Raw genomic sequence first — 26,969 nt, forward strand, 5'->3', positions numbered from 1 at the left:
AATTATAATTAGAAGATATGTAAAATCCAGAATAGAGGGTTATTAGTTAAAGCAATTCTTCCATATGTGTAGAAAATCATAGGACACAGAAAATCAGCGGCCTTAAAGCACTTTGTTTTCAGGGTTGGCTTTTTTTTTTTGTTTTTTATTCCTGCATCCTTTAGGCCTAAGGACACTTTGAAAAACAAAAAACAGGCTTGTCGTCTGTGTCTTGACAGATATCACAGATAAAAGAGTTGGCATAATCTTGGCATACAAATAAAACAGGATGTGTTTAATAAGATATTTGAAGAAGTATCTTGGATTTTAAATCCTGTTCTCCAACTTGCTTCAGGATTGCCTTTTCAACATTGTAAAATCCAACAAAGTATTTTAACCTTATATATTGACATCCTGGCATTTTTTTCAGTGTATGAATGATTCAGGTATCTGAATGTGGTGTTTTATAGTTTTACGTAATTAAAATTAAGTTGTGGGAGGGGGAGTTCTGATCAGCAAAGATTATTAAAGTAATTCAGTAATTATGTGAAGGCATTATATTGTTCAAGTATGATTGCTGGTTCCTCAAAAGGAAAAACAAAGTATTTGAAATGCTCAGGCTCAGCACCTAGCAGCTGTTTTATAGATGTGGCTCTACTATGGAATAAGTTTTGTATAGGACCAAATATTATCTAACATGCTAAAAGGCAACCAAAAAGAGTGTGTATGTTTGGAGGGTTTATTTTGTTTATTTGTTATTATTTTTAAAAATTAATTTTAACAAATGTTAATAAATCATTGCAAATTATTTTATTTAAATTAAATGAAAATACCCTATTCTCATCTAGCTTTGTATTTAAAGAAAAAGCTAGAATGCTTCATCTTACATGGCACTGAATGACAAACAATAATTGTTCTTTGGTCTCTCAGCCATGACCTGACCTTCTGGCTAAGAGAGTTGATACCTTTCTTGGCCACCATCTGTTCATAATAAATACCCTTTTTTTTTAAAGTGGAGAGACAATAATGTATGAGTATTTTCATACTATTCCCATTAAATGGTGCATTTTTCTATTTTAAAAGCAAAGAATCATGTTTGAGATCGTCTCTTGGTATGTCAAAGTGAGTTTACTCTTTCTTGAGCTATGATTGTATTTTCAGTTGTGCTGTGGACAAATACTAATTTTTTATATGTATTTTAGTTTGTATGTAGTGACTTTTAAAAAGGGAATTAAGTTACAAAGGTGTGCCAGGATACACAGAAATCCCCATATATACAATTTATATCGGTTACATATATTTATGTCAGTAAATACAAGTATATGTTTATCATACAATGATACATATGAAGTTCTTCAAAGATGAATTTGTATTTTTTAGTAAAACTCAAGATAGTACACACTTCAGTTTTATTCTCTTTTATTCTACTGTCGCTTTTTCTGTCTTTATTACTCAGGTCTAAGAACAAATACTGTCGCCTTGGTGTGTCTACCTGTTATTAATGTTTGACATGAATATTTCTTAAAATGAGAAGCAATGTGCAGTGTTACCATTTAAATTGAATAAGTGCTTTGTAATGTCATCCATCATGATCCTGATTTATGTTAGCATTATGGAGGAAAGTGTGTGTGTGGGGAGTGGTAAAGGCATATACTACAGGGTTTCTCTACACAAAAATGGCATCTGTTCATCTGGCCCGTTATGTTGTAAAGTAGCATAACCTACTGCCCTTTCTTTCCTTCTCAGCCCTCCCGTTGTGGATGTAGCTGTGTTGAAGTTAACAGTGCTTTTCTTCATACTTTCCTTTCTTGGGAAGAAGCTGTACAAGTTTAAAGAGTGTAACACCTTCATGGCAGTAAACTGTGCCCACACTAGGGGTTGTACTAGCACAGCTATATCAGAGAAAAGTCACGCCCTAACCTAAATAACTGTTATCAGAACAAAAATTGTGTGGCATATTTGACACAGCAGGACTTTGTTTTTGTAATTTTTTTTTTCTGTGAATTTGGAAGCACTGTGTGGCATAATTTGTGTATTTCTAATAGAAATCATACTTCTGACACTATGAGATTGTCCTCAGATTAGCATCAATTGCTCTTTTCTGCTTTACAATGTAAAAACAAAAATGAAGTACACTGTTAATCACTTGCTTTCTATTTGTCTGTAAGTAATTTTTATTTGGGTTAGAAACCTTGCAGACTTCAGAAAGTAAAAGTGAAAAGAGGGTGGATTTTTTTGGTTTATTTTTTGTGCAGTCCCTAACAATTTGGGTGTGATCCTTATTGCACCACTGGGAGTTGCAGTCTTCTTGTAATAAAGCAATAGGACATGTCACATCCAACTTCAGAAACCAAGTGAAGCTTTTAAATTTTATTTTACCACATTTTGAGGAATCGGATAAATACTTTGTATAGAAATAAATCCAAGATGGTAATCTCAATGTGTAAAAAGCTGCTGCTTTAATATTCCGCTTAAAATTGGGCAAACTTGCGTTGAAGTGGGAGGATTACAGAATTCTGTTCCCCACCTTTTAGGTGACAAAATTAAAAGCACCAGAAATGAACCAAAACCCACTTAAGAGTTCATGAGCCCAAGTAAAATAAGTTGAGAAACACTGATACGCACAACCTATAGAAATGGAAAGAGCTACTGCATGTCAAAGCATTTTAATGCAGTGTGACAGAACTTTACTGATGTTTCTGCATGCTATAGACCGACAATTTAGCAGACAAATAAAAATTTGGCAAAATTGTCGTTCAAAGCATTTTGTCAAAAAGTATCTGGGGAATGTTTAACTTTTTTGTCATAAATGCATGATTTATAGTAACCTAATTTAGATGTTATAAGTGGAGAAATTACCGATTCTGTCTACACAGCAAGTAATGTAGGCCACAAATTCGGGCGCGTGTCCTGGAAATACTAGTGTCCAATGCGAGACCAATGTAACCTTCTGAAAACACTGACTCACTGAAGTGTCTTTCTATTAATAGGTTTTAGGCTTTAAAATATTAGGTTTTTTCACATACTGGGACATCCAAAATATCGCAGATGTTCTGAAACTTTCAAGTTTTAATAATGCAGAGGAAGAAGAGTTAGGATTATGTGTTCTTTTAACAGTCGTCTACCTAAGATTTTGTGACCCCATTAGTTAGCTGCTGTGGAAGTTCTGTTCTGGGAAGAAATTCTGTAAATACTGCTTGACTGGGAGGAAAAACCCAAAACCTAGTTGACAGCTTGAAATTCTTAACATCAGCTTCTCTTACCTGTCCTGACATTGAGTAGGCTTTAAAAGTAGTAAGCCCAAATTCCTTTTGGACAAGAAAGCACTAAGAGAATATGTCAAATCTCGCTATAAGTGAAACACTTTTTAGTGTATCATTTTCAGTTTTGGGTATTCAATGCACTAATTTTAAAGTGGGTAAATAAGAAGGGAGTGAAATGATAGTACTTTATGCTTTGCTTTGATAGGAAATTTCTGTTGTTTTCAGGAGGAACATTTTTTTATAACCGAACTTATTAACTTGTCAAGATTTTGAGGAAAAAACATTGATCTACAACCCTGAAATACATGACAAAATAAATGCTTAATTACAATTGTGATGTGAGTCTTGCTGCTGTGCTATGACATTGCTTTCTTCTGTCAGTCGTCGGTTCACAAAGGATCAGTGATATGAGCAGCCTTCATTAAATTCTTTGTCATGTTTCCATAAGAAACTGAGATTCCCAGTAGTAAAATTTTCTTAACCAACTGGTCTGCATTTTCTGTACTGTTCTGCTTCCCCCAAGCAGCTGATCTGCATAGAGGAATGATACTGCTGGACTTTATTGTTCATAGGGGTAGTTGGCCCATGTAACCTTCATCCTTTTCTCTGTCATCCAGTGTGAGGTCACCCTGTTAATTGTTGAGAAAGCAAAATTTTTTAAGTGCATTAAACATTATTCAAAATAGGGAAAAAAAAAAAAAAAAGGGATAGCTTTTTGTGTAGTGTGCCATATGCACTATATTTAAGGAAATGCTTACTTTCTAGTGCTTTGGGGTTTTTTGTATTCTTAGGCTAGAAAAATGGTTGCTTTGTCAGTAATTATTGTGCTAATAATCAGAACAGTATGAGTGAAAAAGTCCTTGACTATTTCTTGTTGCTCGTTACTGCACAGTTTTTCTTTCTAGCTATTCCTTAATCCTGTCCAGGAAAAAGAAGAGACAGTCCCACATCAGTAATCTCAAATATGTTACTCAAATAGGAGTAAGTTTTGTTCCTCTGCTGTTTTTCAGTAATGAAATAGGAATCCCTTTCTTTTTCTGTAGGCATACCTCCTTTTCTGAAATTCCTTTATCAGCAAGCAAACCCATCTATTCTACTCCACCCCATTCTCCCCTCTGTCATCCATTCTGTTCTGTCCCCTCTGCCCTCCAAGGCAATCCATTAAAAAAAAAATAAAATTAAATCCTGTTCCACTGTGGACAGTCACTTTCTTATCTCTGCTGGTAGCTGCTAAAATAATCTCTAGTACCTCAGTGTTGTCTCTTTAAAATCTGACTGTAGCAATCTCTGAGTTTACAAGTTTTGTTCCTGAAATAGTATTACAGTTCAAACATTTTGGCAAATTGAAAGCAGATATTTACAGGGAAATAATATGGTAAAATACTTACTTAAGCTTTCAGCCATTCACTCCTGTTTCCCATGGGTATGTAACCACACGATGCAGGGCCTGTGTTGCTTTTTGAGAGGTAGCACAAGGAATGACACCTAAGACTATTGCTTAATTAAAAATTTGTCTGTGCATGTATTCATAAATATACATATAGCAATATTAATTTTTTGTGCCCCAGGTAGAAAGTTTTCAAATGGATTAAAAGATGTGTGCATTTAAGTCCCTCCCTCCATATGATTCCTAGGAAATTCTTCTAGGACCCCTGCTCTTCCTAGCAAACTGCAACATTCTGGCATCTATTAATTCTCCATCCTTTTTGAAGCAGAGTTTGTGGTTGCTGATACTTGCTTAGGTGGTGGCTTTTGTCTTGAGGGTCTGCCTCTTAGTAGAGCACATGGGGTACAGCCAAGTGCTGTTAGATTTCTTTGCAGTACATGTAACAAAGTGGTCACAAGACTAGTTCTGTTTGAGGAATTTAGGAGTCACACCAGATCAGCCTAGAATACTAGCTGTCCAACCAATTACAGTCTCTTGTTGCTCATCTAGGTTACATCGTTGCTTGTCCCACTGCTCTGTAGAGGTTAATTGATTTGTGAGCCAGCTATAACTAAAACTTTTCAAAGGGGCCACATGTATTCTCTGAGGTTCTTCTCTTGCACTTCTGATCACTTTAATTGCCTTTGATGTCATGAAACAGTTTTGTATTTCTGGTTTAGGCAAAAGAATTTGTAGAATTTGCATCTTGTTTATGTTTTTAGTGAATTAACCTATTAGAAAGTGGTGATCTTTATGGCCTTGTGTATGTTGAATTTCTTACTGTTTATTTGTATATTGTCACAGTTCTATAGTAAATATGCTTCCAGAAAGGAGGTTTTCTCTTTAAAACCAAGTATAGTTTTCTTTAACTGATTTGAATGGGAAGCAGCAGTAATTCCTGTAGAGTGCAAAAGGGGAAAAAAACACATCATTGTGACGTGGTGGAGGTCAACCTTATGATGACTGTAACTCTCTTTATGAATTGGATAGTTCTTCATGTGCAATATGCTATGTCAGATGGCCATACCTGGGAGGTCTGAGGTTTAGAGACCACTCAGAACCTGGAGTTGCTTGATTGATACCTGGATTAGGATAGGAATGACTGAAAATGACCCCTGCTGCATATGGACTGATAGTCAACTTCCAAATAAAGTACCTCCTAATCTTGCAATACAAACAGTCTTGGTTTTATTGTTATTCTTTAAAAAAGAAACAAAACCAAATACATGCATACCAAAAAACCCAAACCAAACCAAAAAAATCCCAACCAAACAAAAAACAAACCCAACCCCCCCTCAAAAACAGCACACACAAAAAATCCCCCAAACAAAGTTATTGTTATAGTAGGGTGTGATTATTCTGTCCCAGGTTAATTAGTGTATTAATAAATAAAGAAGGCAGCAGTGAGAGTCATAAACAGTGCAAACATTTCCTAGTGCTGATATATAGTATTTAAGTGTATGTGAATGGCCATACTGGTAGCACCTCTTAGACACTAGGTCCTTAATTATAGTCTCAGTCCTGTATGCTATCACTGATCTCATTGCTTTGAAGGGCTGCTTTGGTAAATATAACAGAAGTGTGTGAGCATCAAGGCCTGTAAAATTTTACTGTGTATTAACTTGAAGTGTTTGTGTTTTCATATTGATTGCCTTTTTGGGGATGCAGCTGCAAATGCCAACTACTGTAGTAATTATATTTTAATTTTTATTACTTTGTTCAATTTTTTTTCCTATTTTATGCTCTTTTGGTCTTTTAATAACGGTGGAGAATGAAGTATGAAACAGAAAGAAAGTACTGTAAATTCACAAAAATATTTTCTCCTCCAGAATTGTTTTCTGGCAGAATTTGTACACTGGTATAGTCAGTGCAAAATTTATTTTTCAGGTTATATGGTGTATTTTCCTACCTGATGTATGAGCCTACTGGTGCAAGAGTGAATGTCATAAATCATGAATTCATTTGATTTTAGCATATTTTTAATTTTATTAAAGTTATTTTTGCATTTATTTCAGAGTGCAAGTTGTTTTATCACTGCTTAATTATTCTAATTTGTTTTGGGGGGTTGGTGGTTTTTTTAAGTCTTCGTCTTTTTTGTCAGTTTGCTGCTATTTAAAATTCTATGAAAAACATCTGCTGCTTTGGAATGTGGGGGGTTTTGTCTACATAAAGTAGAAAATCAGAATCAGTAGGAGAAGAATTAAACAATTATTTTAGTCTGTAACTTGTTCTGAATTAAATTATTGTTTCATGTTACCAGATTTTGTAGAGATGAGGAGTTATTTAGTTAGTTAAACAGCACATTTTTATGTCATACCTAAAGTACTGTTAGGTGTAAATAATTTCAGATAATTTATGAAGAGAATATCTGAAGACTGATCCAGTGTTTGAAAAATCATCTGCTGTGTTTTCCACTAATTTGCATGTATGTCACTGAACGAGCAGCTCCATTGTGTTCACCTAAAAATGCATTGTGGCAATCAGAAGATAATTTTGAACTCATCATAAACTAATGACTGAGATGTGAAACATTTCAAATAAGTGTTCAAAAAAAAACCAACCAAAAACCAGAAAAGTCCTATATGCTTCAAAGTGGACAACTTAAAATACAAAAGACTGCTGGTTGTAATACTTGGGGGGGGGAAGCTGATACAGAATAACATTTTACTACAGTGGTATTTCATTAGTGCTTTGCTTTTTGTTTAGTAAAACTTCTTTCTTGTAACTAATGGAATGTATGTGTGGAATGCTGTTTCAGCTTACAAATAATGATGTTCCTTGAGGTTTAGCCTGCCATCTTTTAATGGCAAAGTGCCTGTTGATATTCCTGGGAATTTAGACAACTGCAGCACACAGCAGATAAAATAGTACTTTTTATATTATGTGCAGAAGTAATAAGAATATTAAAGTTGCGGAGTTAAGCACCAGAAGTTGTCTGTTCCAACCTTAATGCAGTCTTGTTGTACATATACATTATGATAATTCTGTTCCTTGTTATACTGAAAATCTGTTTCAGATTTTCTTAAATGCAAGATTGTCATCTGTCTTTTTGCAGTTCTGTGCTCCATCTCTTGTCTCTCACATACGTCGAAAAGTTAAGTACCTTGACAAAATTCTCTCGTCATTGTTGTAAAGAGCTGTATCACAAGCCATAGGCACTGAGGGATCAAATTAACACTGCATGAGAAGCAGAGTTGTCAGCAAAATACTTTAGTTGGTGGTTTCTGTTTCTCTGCCTACAGTTACACTGGAGCCCAGAGAGCAGCTGCAGAATTGCTTGCAGCTTCCCAGCAGAAGAAATGGGAACTAAAAGTAATGCAAAAACTAGTTTGAGTCTGAGCAGTTTTGGAAATATGCTGCCTGAGAAAGTTCCTTGGAAGAAGAGGGAAGAACTTTTATTGATTTTGTAATTTCTCTGTGTTTTAAATTCTGATTATATTGTGATGATCTAGTGATGGGCTGGACTTGGCATATTTCAGGGTAGAGTGTGAGACTGTTACTGTTTGCAGGAGAGAAGAGAGGGCTGGTTTTTATTCTGTGGACATGTCCAGATTGTGAGCCTTCGTACGTTTCAAACTATTACCTGACTTTTTACATCAAAGTAACATGTAGTGTTCATAGTATGGCCTATTTTCAGCATGAAGATGTGTGGCTCACACCAAAATACTTTCAATGAGATCTTTATGGCATTTCAGAAAGAAGAATTTTCTCTGATATCTCTAAATACACCTGGATTAGATGCTTCTCATCTCTGAGTCAGTGTTAGTGTGTTCTCTTAATAGGCATTTTTCTGTCATCCTTTTCCCATGAAGTTGTCTGCTGTTTCTTCAATGTCCATTGCCAGAATTCTTGTACAGAATTCATATAGCTCACACTGAGTACCTATACATTCATTTATTTCCATATATACTTACAGATATTCATAAATGCACTTGTGTGTGTGTAAAGCAGCCGATTCTGAATTGTAGAGTTACTGGTGGAAGTAGTAGAATTGCTCTTCAAAATCTGTGTTTGCTTTCTTGATACTTTCTATAGAAAGTGTAAGATTCCTATGACTCCTTAAAGAGCCTGTCATGGAGTTGCTGTCTGAGAATTTCCTTCTACACTTTCATGACAACTGAAATCTGTGTATGTATTCTAGGGTTAAACCCTGCAGGGTCAACATCTGGCTGATGAAAGCAGAAGATTTTCACCAGAGGTTCTTGCACTTGGTATTTGCTTCCTTCTGTGGGTCTGTGTTAAAACCTGACTGAGCCTGTTTAACTCTAGGCAATGGTGTAAAGCCCATCTGTTCCTTGAAACTTTTCCCTGAAGGAGTGATCTAGAGTGTTTATGTTCTCAGCTGTGGTTGTGCTTTTTCAAATACTTAGTTGATGCTTTTCAACTAACCTGTGGTTTGGTTTTTTTAAAGGTACGTTGAATGGATGTATTCTTAAAGCATGTTGTAGAAATTGCCTGTCTTTAACTTGTAAAGACAGTGAAGAATTCCTGTCCCTGTTTACTGAAATAATATTAATGAACAGTTTTAAGAGAAGAGTGTAGAGAACCCACGGAGAGTTCTGTTGTTTATAATAAGCTAAAGTCTCTGGAAATATGTGAAAATGCAAAGCATATGTAACTGAATGCCTTTACACACCTGGTTTTCAGACACTCTGACAGTGTAATAGGTGATAACATTCTTTAGACAGGAAGAATACTAACTGTTTTGCAGATAGTTTCACTGTCTTTTTATTTCAACTTGGAATTACTGATTTAATTTGGTAGGTGGTTCTAATCAAAATTTCCGTCATGAACCTTCACTGAGCACTCTTTGGGGAGAAAGCATACAGTTAAGTAATTAGCAAATTTAGAATTTAAAAAAATTACACTGTGAACCCTTTTTCTGGATGAAGATTATTTGTGACATCATGACTTGATGTAAGTGGTTTAGGCTAACATTTTCATGGGAGGAAAAGAGACAACATTATTAAGAAGGTGCTTCATGTGCAAATGTTGGGACCAATTTACATGAATTTGTTCTTATGTTTGAGTGAATGATTAACTGAAGAAGACATTGAGGCTTTTCTACATGAGAAAGCTATCACAAAATAAGTTATCATGATAGCTAGTCAGCACTAAATCCATATGAGCAATTTTATTTTGTACTATAAATGACCATTAACAGATCGGTTGACTGAAAAAACATGTAAGTTACCTCCAGCCCCAGTGAAGAATAAATGTTAGTTCAGCATAGTTACTGTATGATAAAATCTCATTATTAGCATGTTCTGTATTCCACTAGCCTCCTTTAAAGCATTCTTAGGACAAAGTATTGCATCATAGGTGTATCCCTACAGGTACTTGCATGTTATATATGGACTTAGAGCAAAATGTATTTGTTCAAAAAATATTTATATTGTTGACATTATAATACAATTAGAGGCTGTAAGTCCATTATGCTTCACTGTGCTCAAAAGTAATGTACATGCAAATTTACCTGTTGTTATTTGTAAAAATAACATGTTTGGGTTACTTACTGTGTTTAGTGGACATAAAGGGACTAATGATGTTAATGAAATGACAGGTTTGACAGCAACTGGTGTGTTTAGGTTCCAGGTATAAGTCAAGTAACCTGTTTTCGACAATGGTAAAATCACAAAATTACCTTTATTCCTGTATGTAATATTATGTGAATATGACAAAGCAAAATTTATGTGTTGTTGCTTGTGTAATAGGTAAGCAAAATAAATGACCACAACAGCTATCCTATATCCAGCTGTTTCTGAAGATCACCACAGTTCTGCAACAACTTCTGGCTTTCTAGCCAGACTTTGTGTGAATAAATAAAAAAAAATCATTGACTGCACCTATCTCTTAAGGTCTGTGAAGACAAGAACATCGATAGTATATTTGTCTTTAAATATGATACACATTTTGGCTTTTCATAAGAGTGCAACTTCAAATACTGTAATTTGCTGGGTTTGCAGTTTTTATCAACAAATTACTGTTCTAAAACAAAATAATGCATTATTTTTCAGGAGCATTGATCACAGTAGAGTTTCTTGTCTTGAAATACATCTCTGTGCATTTCTTAAATATACTTTCCTTGGTTCTGCAATTTTCTAAGACAATAGAAAAACTGGGATTAGAGCTGAATGGAAACAAACAACGTTTGGAACAAGCTCAGCAGGATGTGACAGGAGCCAGAGAGGAGTGCCTAAAACTGACAGAACTACTGAGTAAATCTGAGCACCAACTGCACCTCACCAGGTACCCCTTATCCTATTACATGCTGTAGTACCAATTTCATTCTGCTGATTTTTTTGCCACAGGTTTCCCCACAGTCATTACAAACACTTGCACTCAATGACTACAAGGGCAGTTATCAACTGTGGAGTGAGTTATGAACTCTAATTTATGAAAAAAAAAAATTACTACTTTGAAGATACGGCAATGTTCAGCTCTGGTGATGAGGTAGAATGCTTTTGGGTAGGAAGAATAGCAGGGGGAGAGTGCAGGTATGTTCTTTTTGCTGTGATTGTGTTTGGTAGGACAAATATACTTTAAACATCATTTGAGATTGTGGTGTACAGTTGCACCTTTAAGTGTAAGAGTTCTTAGATGAATAATCTGAAGTTTCTGCAGCAGAATCACCAGAAAAGTATAAATTAACATAATTGTGTTAGGCTTCATTGAAGATTAAACAATCAAAATGTAATATTAATGTCTGAATAGGAGACAGGCTCAAGTAGGTGAGTAGGCTTTTTAAATCACTTGCTTCGTTGAGATGTGGCACAATGTAAACACTGTGACAAGAGACTCTGCCTGACTTTATTCCATTCTTGGATATAGCTCCCAATGCCATTTATTGTACAACTCATTATGCATTTCTAGAAAACACCAGAAGGTTAACAAGCCAATTATGATTGCAGCTTGAATTTTGGTAACTGCAAGAATTTTTCCTTTTGCCACAGAAAATGCTATCATCCGACTGTTTATGGAGTTTTGGTTGTGTGGATTTTGTTTTGTTCCATCCCCTTGCATAATAATCCAGAAACAAATTTGGCAGCTTTTACTCAGATCTTAAGGAAAAAAAATTAAGTTATCTTAAATATTACATGGTGGAGGAAAGCCCTGAGACTTCTATCACTTAACAGAAATCTGCATGTTTATCCAAGTCTTAACTCTTCAGGCTTTGTGAGAATTCTGCCATTGAGTAAATGAAAGTAAAATAGAACCCCATCTAAACTATTAAATTCAATGAATCTATCTTTTTTTTTATTCAGCTACATTTCTGTGTAATTCTGAGCACGGTTGTTTAACAGATGGAAGAAAGTACCACTCTAACAGCCTGTATTTAGAGAAAAAATATGCTAGAGGTTAATGAACTTGAAAAAAGTTTGGGGTGAGTTGTTAAGATATCTAAAGTTTGGATTTAGCAGAACTTTATTAATAATGATTTGTTGTGATAGTTAACCAAATGGCTTACCACGCTTCTTTTAGCAAAAAGCTGATTATATGCAGTAGAGCTCTGGATATCTTGGAGGAAATCTGACTAGCTAATTTTTTAATTTTTTTATTTGTGAAAACACTCAACTTGTAAAAATGGCAACTATTGCCTGCTTTTACATATCACTGGATGTAATTAAACTTGCATTACTTAAAGCTGGATGTGTAACATGCAGATGATTCAAGTACCTTTTCAATCTATGGTCTCTGACTTTGGGAAGTTGCTGAGACGCAAATCATTGGAGCCTGGGAACAGCATTTTGGGCAAGTAATGCTCTGTGTTGGCCTTGTTTTCATACAATTTCACAGATGTCTGCTTTTTGAGACAGATGCTGAGCTGCCACGGTTTCTTTGTCTGACTTAGTGCAGCCACTCTTCTGCAATGTCCTAATCTTTTCTTTTTTTTTTTCCCTTTTTTATTTTTTAACTTCCCACTTCATGTTATGGCCTCTGCCTATAAGCATGTTTATAAGTATCAAAATGTTTTCTGTGCCGAAATGTAACTGCAAGAAAATTGTAGAAGCATGGGAAATAGGTTCAAATCTTTCTTGATACTCCCCAATTCTGTAATACTTTGTTTTCTGTTGGGTTTTGTGTCTTCATCTTCAAACAGAGTGTCTGTCTGCTTTCCAGGAATACATTAGGTGTTGTTGCTGTCATGAATGAAGAGAAAGGAGCGGAAAAATGAGATGAGAGATTCATTGCTCCTAAACGATTTCCTATTCTACCTGTGTGCTTGGATTCATAGGGCAGGGTTAGAGACATTCTCTTATAGCTGTCTATTTTCTCTGAGTCACAGAGGAAAAGATCTTCTACTGAAATGAAACCTTTCTTTAGCCTGTTCACTTTTTCATCCTTTCAGATCACTTCCCGCTGGAACAGGTTTTCTGTATTAGTGAAAGTGTAAAAGAGATACCTCTGGTGTTAGTTCTGTGTTTTGAGCTCTGTATGTTTTTAATGATTGGTGCATCCATGACTATTACCTGTGAACTTCTATTTGCCCATCATCTCCCTTATTTCATTCTTTATTCCCTTCACCTCAACTGACAGCTGTGCCAGTGAAAATACTCACTTGAAGGGCAGTGGTAATAGCAATTCTGTGGGGGTTATGGACCCATTCACTGTGGCTCTTGCCAAGGAAAACAGATTTTAATCTCTAGACTCCTGCCTGTGGGAGTTTGCTGCAGAAATGGCACTGATTTAGTTTGTCTCTTGGGTATTTTGGCCTTGGCCTTGTCTTACCGATTCCTCTCTTTTCAGAAGAGGACCAGCTGGTCCACTCCAAGTCTTCTCACAATGCTGGACTTGAGGGAGGCCTGTACTGCTGTTATATGGTTGTAGGTAGTCCTTCTGTTGCCTTGCATGACCTGTCTCTGTTGTTCTGGCAAAAGTTAAAGGTAGCTGAGAGGAGATACAGAAATAAACCACTATTTTGTGTGAATTATTAAATTACTAAGGAGAGAAACTCTTCACTCATCCACTGATTCTAAGTTTGCATATTATAAATAAATAGAATACAGAACTTTGTGGTTGAATTTATAAAAGATGAGATAGTAAATATTATATGAATGGATTAAATCACAAAGCATGCAGTCTATGTCTTAATGAGGATAAAAAGATGATCTGCAGAACTGCACTCTTCTCCAGGATCTCTCTTCTTTGCTGTATCCTAGTTTTCAGACACCATTGATTGATTACCAAGTAAACAGTGTCTAAGTTAACAAAATGTACTTGTTAAAATTCAAGAAAAAAGTTAAAATTAGCTATTCTAAACCATTGCCACAGAGTTTAAAAATGCCTTTTATTGTCACCTTTCTTCCCAGAGCAGTATGTTGCTTAGAAATCCTATTCGGTTAACATGCATTTCCTGCTACTGAATCTAGTTAGTAATTCTAATAGGTATATCTTCAAATAACTGGGAAAGTCCAAAACTTCTGTGTAGCACTGATTGAAGGTCATGTGACTTTGCAGTTGGCATCATGCTTTGAGACTGACCACGGTGTATAAAATTTCAAATTCGTGGTTATTTGTACAAGAGTTACCACAGTAGGAGAATTGTAAGAAATTACTTCTGAAGGCAATGTTAAATTGCCTCGACTTTGGCAAGGCTGGGTCTTGCTGATGAAGCTTACCTGGATCCATTCTTCAGAGTAGAACACACACAGATTTGTAATTGTTTAAAATCATGTCAGTAGGCTAGTGGGAAAAAAAAAACAAACATATAAAATATGCTAGGTGGTAATAACTTGCCCAGATCTTAGCATGTCATCTGATTTAATAAAATCACTATTCTTTTGTAGTGAAAGCAGTGTGAAAAATCCTTCCTCTTTTTGTTTCAAAACAGATATGAAGTTATTATTTGTTTCAGTTACAGTCAGAGGTAGTTCCTGCTTACATATACCTCAATAGATAAATCCTCAGCAGCAAGGGAATCACTGAAACTCAAAACTGGTCTTTTAGAAGAACCCATGCTTTCAGCTTCAGTTGATCCTCATCAAGGTACATTGAGTCCCCAAGTCACTTTCTTGAAGCACAGAATTTTATATTATAGTGAGTCAATGGGTATTGTTGTTCTCAGTGACTAATCTTTTCCCTATTACAAGATATTTCTGTTCTCCCTGCTTTTGAAAATGCTGTGGCCTCTAGAAAGCAGCATATCGAAGAAAGCTGCATTTGAGAGTACAGCAAGTTTTAGCAGTGCTATAGTTTTCTTGCTGTTCATTGGTCCTTCATGCTAGTTTCAGCTACTCCTTTGACGCTTATTTGGATTACATGTATAAAAAAGTGCATAAATCTATGTTTCCACCTCCAGGTGCCTATGGCATTATTTAGTCACTGAAGCTTTGATGTTGAGCTGTATGTTGTCACCAGTGTTCCTTGTTGGAACTGCAGCATGTCTCATACATTGATTTTCCCTATTTAAGTGATGTTATTAAATGATAAAATGTAAACTAACTTCTTGGTGGCTTTAGGTCTTCCAGGGTATTGTACCATACTTTATATGAAAAAAACCAATAGATAATACTAGTATCTATTAGATAGCAGTGCACTCACTATCATGATCTTACCAGCAACTCCAGCATGTCAGAAAGAGTCTGCTGTCTGTACTTGAGGTAACATTCAAAGAAATTATGTCACTAATACTAAATGATTGAGATGATGGGTGTTCCTATACTGACTCATGAAAGCACCAATAACACTGAAATTAGGGCTGGAAGGAGGGTGAAAAAGAGTGGAGAGGCAGAAATAAGATATAAACAGTTATTGATTTCTAATTAATTTTTTTTAATGTATTCTATTCATCTTGTACACAACCATTTTTTTAAAGTGCAGGAAGGAGTATAACATGAAACAACTCGGATAATTAATGAACTTTGTAGATTCTGCTTCATACATTTACTCTTGGTTAAATTTAGGGATGATTGCAACTGTTGTTGCGATTCAGTCAACATTTATTTCTATCTGCTTTTCATATATACAAAGGCATCGGGATGCCAGAAAATAAACTGTTAACGGAGAATTAACTTCTTTGGCACGCTTTCATACTTCTCTTCCAAATTAAAGAAAATGAAATGGGCAGAAGCAGAGTGTAGATTACCTCCTTTTTGTCAAAAATGGTGGGAATTTGAAAATTAATAATAAAAAAGGGAACAGATGCAGTAACATGCCAGAGGGAGATTAATGTGGAGAGTAAAATCTGTGAGCAACAAAACTGAAGCAAACTGAATCAGTGGGAGGTGGTTGTACAATCAAAATCAGGATAAAAGAGAAATTACAAACAACCCTGCACTTGTCAAAGTAGTAGTAATGAAATCCTGACTCTGCCAGCAGTGAGAACCTGTGTTAGCACTTTGGGGTAAGGCCGGGAGCCGGGTGCCAGGTAGGAGGGCAGCGCGAGGCTGCTGGGCGGCAGCCATCGCGTGTGGAACAGATGGCAGGGAAAGCTGGCCGGGGAGGGGCTCCTTCGCAGAGCTAATCAGACAGTAACGGATAGGGCAGCTGGGAGGACTGACCACCGAGAGGCAAGCGGCGGGGTAGCCGCAGCCTTCCATGATGTGTGCAGTGGTGTGCCCACCGGCCAGAGAGAAGACCTTGCAATGTCTTTTCTGTGCGGCAGCCGCACAAACTTCGGAAGCATGCGGCACACCTTGCCCTAGGTTAGGGGACAGGAGAGGTGCAGGCTGCTCGCTGTGCTTGCAGTGTGGCCCACTGGGCTTTTGAATACTTGCACTTAGGTGTATAGTACCCCCTTGTACCTAAAAAATACGTTTGCTCTCGGTTCTGTTGTAAGGTTACTTGTTTTCATATTTTGTCATAGCAGCATAGTGAATGTGGAATTTGGCAATTGACAGAAGTACAAAAGCACGTGGGTCCAGGGACTGAGTCGGCATATTGATAAAACTTTGCTCATGTTAAAGGAGGGGAAAGCCGTAGGTCGGCACCTTCCCACAGGGTTGGGCCCCTCCGATGAATGAAACCAGTTTTCTGATGTTTTATTTTTGCTTGGAGGAGGCACTTCCCTCTTCATAAATTACAGTTTTTGAGGAATGAATGGAGGTCTGAACCTTTTGATCTTGAATAATTTGACTGGGATGAGAGTAAAGATCAATAGGATTTCTTGTGCAAGTAAGAGGTAGTCATGTGCAAGGGGATTACAAGGTCATGCCCTGCAGCTTGAAGGAGAAATGAAAACAAAATTTTATCAAGGAAAGGGGGAAATAAAATCCTGAAGTGGAGCAAGAGAGACCTGGCCTCTTATTGCCCAGATTTGTTTGATTGGAATATATGATACTTTTTTACACAATTTAACAACAACAACAAATTTAATATATATATATATATATACACACATACATTTTTCTGTATCTACTTTTTTGAACTTCTAGATCTCTCATCTGCAGAAGGTTTATAGCTTGGCTCAATTATTCATTTTGAGCAGGGAGGGGAGGAAACATTACAGGGATTTGAAATAGGTGGTATAACATAGCCATATGCTATTTATGCAGCAGTTTCTGCAGTAAATCTAATTTGGTGCTGTCAAAAAAAATTAGACTTATTTGGTATAGCAGCACATTAGTAAATGATGGTGGTAGCTTTGAAAGTTGTCATTCACTTTGCTTTACTTGCAATAGAATCGTGCAAATCTTTTTTCCTCCCTTTTCCCCGAAGCAACTCTGTGAAAATGTCTTAGTTCTTTGTCCTGCAGCTGTAGAAACTGCAAAATTGTCCACAATTGAAAAGGTCTTGCTTTTAAGTAATTGACAAAGGGGATGGAGGAAAGAATAACTTCTATTTTGTTAGCAATTATACAAATGTATATAGGTGGAAAAATCAATAAAGTGGTGAGAGATAAATTTCTCCTTTGCCTACAGGTTTTCATAGTGCAGCTGAAATTGTTTATCTGATTACGTAGCATGTAGATAAATTAGCTGCTCTGCGTTATTATAGAAGGTAAAATATTTTACCTGCCATGGTAAGACCATATGCTGCTTTATGAAGACTGATACTGAATGATTTGAAATAAATCGGCTCTGTCGTCTCCTGACAATGCCTTGTGGAAGTTTTGAAGCTGATATACTTTGTGTTAAGATAATACACAATTATTTACGTATATTTCTATTTAATAATTTAAATGTAGTTAAGGTGATTGTGTAAAACATGTAAAGGCTGTCAATGAAGTGTAAAAGGGAAAGAAAGAAGATAGCGTTAAAAGAAGTGAAGAATAAACCCAAAAATATGTGTTAAATTTGAATATGGATGTCTTTGTAAATTACTTTTCGGATACTTTATTGTCCAAAACCACAAATACATAAAGGAAAAGACAGTAATAGATATTTTCAGGTTTTAGTCTTAAGTTAATCTAAAATTTTCTCCATAGCATTTAAACTGCAACTGGTTGCATCAAATTTCTCTAATGATTTCATCTTTTATACATCACATCAGTTCATTGAGGTAGCCAAATTGCTGCTGCATGTAGTGTGGTTCAGGAGCAGTGATAATACTTATAGCACTTTGGAGCAAGCAGTGAATTCTGATGAAATGCAGAGGAGACTAACTGCTGTGGAAAACAAAAGTCTTTATAAGGTCTTTGTTTTGAGCAGCTATTATTCATCATTAATAGATTTATACATGTGTATCAAATATTTACTTTGATCTTGTTCAAATTACTTATCTGTTTATATGACTAATAACAACAGGATAATTATTTATTTTTTTTGAGCCATAAAGATACTTAAGGCACATCCAATCACGGCTACTGGAAGTTTTTCTGAATTTGCTACTGAAAAAATTATTCTGATTGTCTTTATTTTTGACTTGTTCCAGGGATTTTCTCTCAAGTGCATGTGAAAGCTTGTTTTAATGACAAGATAAAACGTAATTTTTTATATCAGCACTTGGTATCATGACCTTAATTTTAAAAACTGCCTTTTGCTTTCAAGAGAGTATTCAAACTTATTTTGTGCACAGTGCAAAAAATTTCTCCTAAAATTCTTGCCTAGAAGAAAAATTCAACAGAGATACCAAAGGGTCCTCAACTGGGGACTTTATCAGACTTGACATTGAAGAGCATCAAACTACAGGTTGTCATCTCTGGTGCAGGTAGCTGGTTGGAGGAAGGAAGAAAAAAATCACCAGAGCATGCCAGCTCTGGCTGCCTTGCAAGCTCTGCTCACCCTGTTGCTCAGTGCCCTTGTGGTCAGAGGGGGACTGTGTGCTGGAAGATGCCTGTCCTGAAAGAGCAGATGAGCACAGCCTCTGCTGTTGTCTGCTTGACAGGGCTGACCTCCTTCCCCTGGCTGTGCTGGCAGCGTGGCAAGCTTAATAGTATGCCATTGTTGGTTACCCCTGTGTTCTGTGTGGTTTGAGTATCAGACTACATTTTTGTAGAAATAGGAGCAACTCTGCTTGATTACCTTCTCCTTGTTGAATTGCTTTTATGAGGCTTAAATCAAACTGAAGGATTAAAGTTTCTCTGGTGGGACGCTGCTGCGTATTCTTTTTAGTTTAGAGTTTCCCATCTATTTCAGTGCTTTTCTTCACCTACATGTAGTTACTTATAGAATAATATCATAGCATCAGAAAGCATTCCATTGCAAATGCAGGGACTAATCCCTATATAAAGGATGTATCAGTATTTAAGTTATTACTCAGTTAAACTCGTGCATTGTTTGTCAGTGCAATTTTTATTAGAGTCAAATTCAGACCTAACGTAAGTATAACTGCATTTCTGCTAATGAGATTGGATTGCCTCCTGGATTTGCTCCCAGAAAGCTTTACTTTAAATTCATTTTTGGTAAAAGGGTAATAAAAATGGGTGGTTCATTATAATTGCTTACAAAACTTTAAATATGTATTTTATTTTTTGTATTGTACTTAATCCCAGTGACATGTCTGATTTTTAAAAAAAAAATATTTATTTTTAAAGGATATCCAAGGTTTGCAGTGAAATTGAAAGGTATTTCTTATTTTAGATGAATGAGACTGTTGAGGAGGTTACTTAATAATTTAGGAGCTTGTGGTTATCAGAATGTATTCCTGAAAAGAAATGTGAGCACAGGAATTGCTAAAAATAATGTATCCTGTTGACAATGTGAATTTAGTCTCGGCCCTGACTAGCAATCTTTGTAATTTGTCTCAACATGGAAGGCATTATTTTAACAAAGAGTTGCATATGTGTTTTGCAAGGTTTAAAAACAGAGAAAGAAAGCAAAAAAACCCTGGATTTTTTTTTTAGTGTTGCATTTGAAACATCAGTAGGTAAGTTAAAAAAAACAATACTACAGATGAAATAATTTACAGTGAATAATGCTGTTGATCGGTTTAAGGTTTCACTGTAAACTTACTCAGCTGTTCTCATTTTCTCTTTGTATTTTTAGTGGTGTTAAAATGAGAGTCAAAAGATTTTGTTTATTATTTTATTTGTAATATTTTTATTAGCCTTTTCCACTTCTTTGCATAGCTCTGCAAGTCTGTCTTAGGTTACAGATATACGTACATGAAAAACACATTAGCTGTTAGAGTTAATGAATGACGATTAAAATTTATTCTTTTGCTTCTGTATTATTTCTCCAATACCCCAAACTGATATTCACAAACAGGGGACTGTAAAGAACTTCATCTTCTGCTGGTTAGCAGAAGTGGATTTAAATCCACACCGACAGTTCATTTGACAATGACCTTGAGGGGCTTTGCTTCTTGAAGAAGAAAGCAGAAGCTTGCGGTAAACAAAGTTCACTTCTGACAGATGGATTGAATGACAGAAAGGTTGCGAGTGCCAGAATAGCCCTGGCAGAGGAGGAAATGTTCAGTGGAATCCAACAGGAGAGGAGGTGTGAACAGGTGCAGGGTTGCTGACGGAAGGGGAACCAGATGGAAGGAGCCAGAGCCAGTTTATTTAAAGGAAAAGGCAGAAAACACTGAAAGGCTGTGCGATCAGTGGCTAAAAGTGTGCATGGAAGAAGGTAAAAATTCACAAAGCAAAACTGCACAGTGGGATATCTAACACTTAACATAATGGTAGTAATTTGTGAGTTTCGTTTTAAAGTTGCTATTGAAATATGTTTCTCCCTTACTCCTGACGGCAATAAAGAAGAGAGGTTTATAACCTGACCGAAAAAAAAAATCCCCCGAAAATGTACTGCCTGTCCATTATTGCTAATACTGATGTGCAGACAATTTTAGTCAGGAAAATACAAAAAAGTATGCCACAGTTGACCAAAACAAGAAAAATCCTGTAATGCTACCTTTTTAGTTTTTAACTCATGTTCATATCTAGTTCCTGTGATATGTGTTTAAACATGTCTTTCATTGAGATATGTCTGTAATAATCTTGAGCCAATCAGACGGAGTCAAATACAATGTAATGTTAACACAGTATTTCTCATCTTTCTTGCTTTTGGTCACAAGTTTATCACTTTGCTGAAATATGTGGTAACTTCTTGTAAGATGGGGGAGAAGTCTAGCTTACCCTAGATGAAATTCCTTCATAATCAAGTATTGTCTTTCAAATTGTCATCTAGAAGAATACTTTGGTTTGTCCAACTGCCCTGTCAAACTATTCTGTTGGTCCTTTAGAGGTAGAGAGAACTATTCCTCACTTCTTCTCAACTTGAGAATAGCTGGGGAGAGTTAATGACTTAAGAGTATCAGGCCTGGGGTAGCTTAACAGCAGGTTGTGGCCCAAGCCTAATGCCTGTGAAAAATATACGTGACTGTTCAGCAGTCATTCATAGTGCAACTAACTGGATCATTCAGTTGTGCTGATCTGATCCAGATCAGGTGTTGAGCACACAGTCCTTTCCTTTTGAATTAGTTAAAACGCGCAATGCAGTGTTTATGCTGACTTTATGCCAGCTGCAGTAGGACAGATGATACCTGATTCAGCATAAAGCTTGCTGGTACAAAATTAACGTACCAAAAACATTGGGTTTTTGAACAAATTTAGATTGGCAGAGTGAGTTCATAGCAGATCAGGTCTCTGCATCATTTAGCTGCATCATTTTTTTGATTCAGTGGTAGGAGCCTGATGGTTGGATTTACTGTATTAACAAGCTGAGCTTTGGCATGCATGGTCATAATTGTTTTAAGCTGGTCTAGATCTATGCTGCTGCTGAAAAGACAAATCCCTAGAGTAGTAGTATGTGGCTGTGTCTGGCCACATATTGCCAGGCCCTTGCTGATACTGGAAGACAGGCACCTGTGTGATCAGGTGGTTCAGGGAGTTAATCAGATAGAAAAAAAAATAATTTGTTCTTGCAGAAGAAGTTGCATGAGTGCTAATTAGAATGAAAAGAGGAGCCACACCTTAGACTGGCTATGTCACCTTCAACTGGCTCCTGAAGCTACATCGTAAGAGACTGCTGGTGCCAAATTCAAGAATTGCTCTAAGTCAAGCAAATTAATAACTTTGTGTATAAAGAGTAGAGGTCTGTAAAAGTCTCCTATGGTAAGCATTCATTTCAGCATTCAGCCATTTATAAAAGTGGCTGATGCGGCAATAATAGAATATACCAGAGAAGGGGGCAAAGTACTGTGAATTGCTTAGGGCTACATAGAAAGATTTCACAAAAATCCCCCCACTTTTTTTGTTGCATCATCCTTTGCAGCTTCTGTTCTCTACTTAATTGTATGTTACTGCAGGGACTTACCAGCCAAATAGTTCATAATCTGATGTGGTAGTAACCACTGAAGGATGGATGTTTACTTACATAATGCATAGCTTGCTGGCAAGGCTTATGTGTGTCAGAAAAATCAAATTTTGGTCCTAAGCCATAATATCTGACCTAATATGAGATGTTAATTGCTGTTAGAGACACTTCTTTTTCTTCTTCAACGATGAAACAGCGGACAGTTAATGATCACACTTATCTGAGGCTTGGTGTACAGAGAAATACCCAGCATTCTGTGTTGAGGAACCAGTATATATCTGTATATGTCTTGAAGGTGTAACACTGAAAGAATAAAATCAGGTTATAGGCCAGATGTTTGCAAATTCTTTCATGATGAATTTAAAGTAAAACATCTAATCCTTCTATTTGTTAATAAACCTAGAGATAGAAGTAGAGATGGAATGTACCACGAGTTATGTGTGTACTCAGGTTCTCAGAAACAGAACAGGAACCTTTTCACGTGCAGCTATTAATGTATTATATCTCTTGGTGTGTCAGGGTGTAATGGGAAAAGCATAACTGTTTTATAGACCTAATATTATACAAGATGCAAGTAAATATAAAAATTACAGTGTGTTTCCAGTGGCATGCATTCATTTTAGCCTGGAGAAGAGGAGACTCAGGGATGACCTTATTGCTCTCTACAACTACCTTAAGGGAGGTTGTAGACAGGCAGAGGTTGGTCTCTCCTCCCAGACAACCAGCACCAGAACAAGAGGACACAGTCTCAGGCTGCGCCAGGGGAGGTTTAGGCTGGAGGTTAGGAGGAAGTTCTACACAGAGAGAGTGATTGCTTATTGGAATGGGCTGCCTGAGGAAGTGGTGGAGTTGCCATCACTGGGGGTGTTCAGGAGGAGACTTGATAGGGTGCTTGCTTGCATGGTTTAGTTCATTAGATGGTGTTGGATGATAGGTTGGACATGATGATCTTGAAGGTCTCTTCCAACCTGGTTTGGTCCTATTCTATTCTATTCTATTCTATTCTATTCTATTCTATTCTATTCTATTCTATTCTATTCTATTCTATTCTATTCTATTCTATTCTATATAGTGAAAGCTTTGGGAAAAAAGTTCAGTTGGAACAAGAAGGTCATGCACTGATTTCTGTTTCAGCAAAACTGAAATTCTCAGAAAAATATATAATATAACAAGTTGGCATCATTTGGATTCTGAAAATGCAGATAGGCAGGTAATTACTTGCATAGTGGGGAAAAATAGTTTTAAGCTCATTTGTCAAATAATTGTAGTTAGTCTCTTGAAAAAGTTGGAAATGTGGATAAAGCTTAAACTTCTCCCTGTTTTCTCCCAAAGGAATGTTTCTTGTTTTTTGAGGTGTTTTTTTATGAAGTAGTAGTAGTAACCTGGCAGGGCTGTATTTTCCAGTCTTTCATGTCAGGTAGGATAGAAAAAGGTGTGGTTGGTTGATTGAGTCATTAACATTCTGTAAAGAGATTTCCTCTAGAAAGTTATTTCTGTAACATCTTCTAACTTTCCAGGTCCATATTTAAAGAGCTAAATCAATTGAATGCTTAGTTTTGTAACACTTTTAAACCCCTGACCTTTAAATAATGACCTTTACATAACTTCTCTAATTGCTTTTAGTAGCTGCTACTTCACATGCTTATGAGAAGAAAACTCTGACATTTCAGTATTTTAGGAAACTGTGTCTATCTCAACTGCTGCAATTAGGTACTTTACACTGCAAAATAAAAAATAAATTAATTTCTGTAAAGCTTTTGTAAACTTTTTAAATCCACAGTTCTTATGAATGAGATGACATGCATCCTTAACAATGACACAATCCTCTGATTCTACCAATTAAATTGTTAGGTCTCTGCAAAGTTTGATCATGCAAATGTAGATTGTACTGAAGCTCACTTAACACAGTGTGCTGGCTGGGGCAGTTTCCAGAAACTTGAGCTTTCTGCTGAGAAGACCTGGCAGCCAGCTCCAGAATCAGCATCCATTCAGCTCCCAGAAACAGACATGAAGTGCAACTCAGTGGGTAATTCCCACAATAGGATACAGGAAGGGCAATATTTCAGCTCCTTGGGGAGATTGTTATAAAATAACCATATCATGATAGTTTTCAATCCTTGCACAAACATGCACATATGCATCATTTTTTTAATTTGGGTTTTGGGGTGTTTTTTTTGATGTAAGAACATTCATTTCATGCCTTTCCCTCTGCGCTGTGAAAAGCACTAATAACCATAAAATCCAACCAATCCAAACATGCTGGGGTGGATTTACAGATGCGCTGAAAAAAAGTCAAAACCTTTTGACGAAAAATTGACTGGCAAAAAAAGTTTATGGTATTGTGTAAGAGGAAACCAGGGAACACTGTCTAGCTATGTCCTCAGTCATAGCGATCTTAAGCAATAACAAGGGTCTATTAGATGAAAATACATAGGCTTTACAATGCTAAATAAAAACATTCCTAGAAGCCTGACATAAGGGAAAGGGAGAAATCTTGTGGCCGTGAGACTTTTATTATTGAGTTGATTCCAGTGTATGAGTAAGGTGCATTTTCTAGAGCTCTGTTAATTTAGAAGGTGTGGAAATTGAAATTCTGAATCATAGCTGCTCTTTAAATCTGCAGAATTCAGGGTCTTACTGGGTTGTATTTTGATACCTTAATGTTTGAAAGCACTGAGGCTTAGCAAAATATAAAACTCTCAGGGGAGACCTTATTGCTCTCTACAAATACCTGAAGGGAGGTTGTAGACAGGCAGGGGCTGGTCTCTTCTCCCAGGCAACCAGCACCAGAACAAGAGGACACAGTCTCAAGCTGTGCCAGGGGAAGTTTAGGCTGGATGCTAGGAAGAAATTCTTCATAGAGAGAGTGATTGCCCATTGGAATGGGCTGCCTGGGGAGGTGGTGGAGTCACAATCACTGGAGGTGTTTAGAAGGAGACTTGATAGGGTGCTTGGTTGCATGGTTTAGTTGATTAGATGGTGTTGGATGATGGGTTTGACACTGTGATCTTAAAGGTCTCTTCCAACCTGGTCTGGTCTATTCTATTCTAAATACCTGTAGTGCTGTTGCATTGAAAGGCCTGAAAGCAGTTTTTGGTCAGTACATTAACAGAGAAAATTATTTAAGACCATTTCTGGCCTGAGAGAACAGCCAAGATATACTCAGATTTTCCATTCTTCCCTTGACACTTGTAGCTGAAATAATAGTATGAAATAACCTATGGGAAGGTGGTTTAGAAAGCTGCTTGTAATGGACAAATACACTAGACCACTTTCATGAAAAGCTTGCAGAATAGACTGTGAAAACATTGCTGCGCCTTTGTACCCAAAGACATTGGCCCAAATCTTTAGGATTCCTCATACATGAAGGCATTGAAGTCTTAGTTTCATAAGTGTTTGTGGTAGATCAGAGTATTCTAATTTATGTGAGTGCCCTCAGGCCAGATTTTGTTAAAGATAGTGTTTTTCAAAACTATTTTTCAATTTGATATAGAGAAGCTTGTGCTACACATGAGCTTTTTCTCCCAGTGTTTCTGAAAATACATTTCCTCTGGAAGAGATGGGGGAGTCCTCAGCACACTTCCCTCTGCTGGTGATTTGTTGTGTAGTGTTTCCTAGTGCTGGTGCACTAGGAAAGAGGTCTGTGCTCAACCACTGGGACACATAGTAAAAGTATCAATGTTAGGCTTGACTTACCCTCTTGCTGCCCAAGAGTGAGGGTTGATAGTAAATTCCAGGGCTGGTCATTATTTAGACCAACAGTCTTGTTAGTTCATATACACCAAATGTTTGGAACACTAAATGCCAGATACTCCTTAATAATTTATGAAGTCTACATTAAAGTGAGTATATATGGAAGTTTAAAATATTTTATAATTACATTTTTAACTATAATGAGAACTTTTAAAATGAGATTATGATAGCCTCTTGTATGCAGCTGAACTGAGATAATTGCTTGAGTATTTTAATTTATCCAATTAAGTTCATAGTCCTTTACTTATGTATCCATTAGCTATTTACAAAATGCCACGTTTGAGCTTGTAGAAACATCAGATAGTTGATATAGGAAGAATGGTTGTTTGATGTGATAGTTGCTTTGTCAGAAGACTTCTTGGCAACAGTCAGAGACCTAATTCTTCACTGAAATTTATCCTGTATGTTTTGATTTTGTATTTTTACTGCTGCAAAAAGCAAAAATACTCTTGCAGAAATACCTACTATTGAACCGCATTATGAAATTCAAAGTTTTATCAGTTGAAGTTCTACTCTTTTATAGTCAGAAATCAATAATCTCTTATTTATGACAATTATGACTTTCAAATCACTTGTCTCTACATCTCTTTTAGTTACTGCAAAGCCATTTAGCTGAGAGCAGTCTTCTATTGAAAATGCATCTACAATCCAGCTTTTGTTTGTTAGTGGTGGAAAAGGTAGGGTTTTTGTTAAATTAGGTAGATCAAATTCAGACAACATACTTTAGTATGCATTTAGTAAGTGTATCTTACATCTTTCAGTCACTGCAAACCAGTATCCAGTTCACTGGGATATCTGAACAAGTTAACGAAATAGGCTGCTCTTGGTAGCCATAACTCAAACAGTCAGTGTTTAAAACTGAAATCACTGTGGAAAACTTGCACTTCAGAAGAAGGCTCAGTGAACTTGCCT

At 36.5% G+C, this 26,969-nt stretch overlaps 1 protein-coding gene across 1 annotated transcript in view; it reads left to right on the forward strand.

Moving 5' to 3' along the window:
* SDCCAG8 (SHH signaling and ciliogenesis regulator SDCCAG8) overlaps window positions 1-26,969 on the forward strand; it is a 117,937-nt gene that overhangs the window by 33,689 nt on the left and 57,279 nt on the right. The window contains 1 exon segment of the mRNA XM_068155484.1: window positions 10,775-10,917. Within this exon segment, the coding sequence (XP_068011585.1) occupies window positions 10,775-10,917 (143 nt within the window).

This window comes from Melanerpes formicivorus, unplaced genomic scaffold (genome assembly GCF_026170545.1).
Source record: "Melanerpes formicivorus ecotype bairdi unplaced genomic scaffold, bMelFor1.0.p_v2 SCAF_2, whole genome shotgun sequence".
Taxonomy (NCBI): domain Eukaryota; kingdom Metazoa; phylum Chordata; class Aves; order Piciformes; family Picidae; genus Melanerpes; species Melanerpes formicivorus.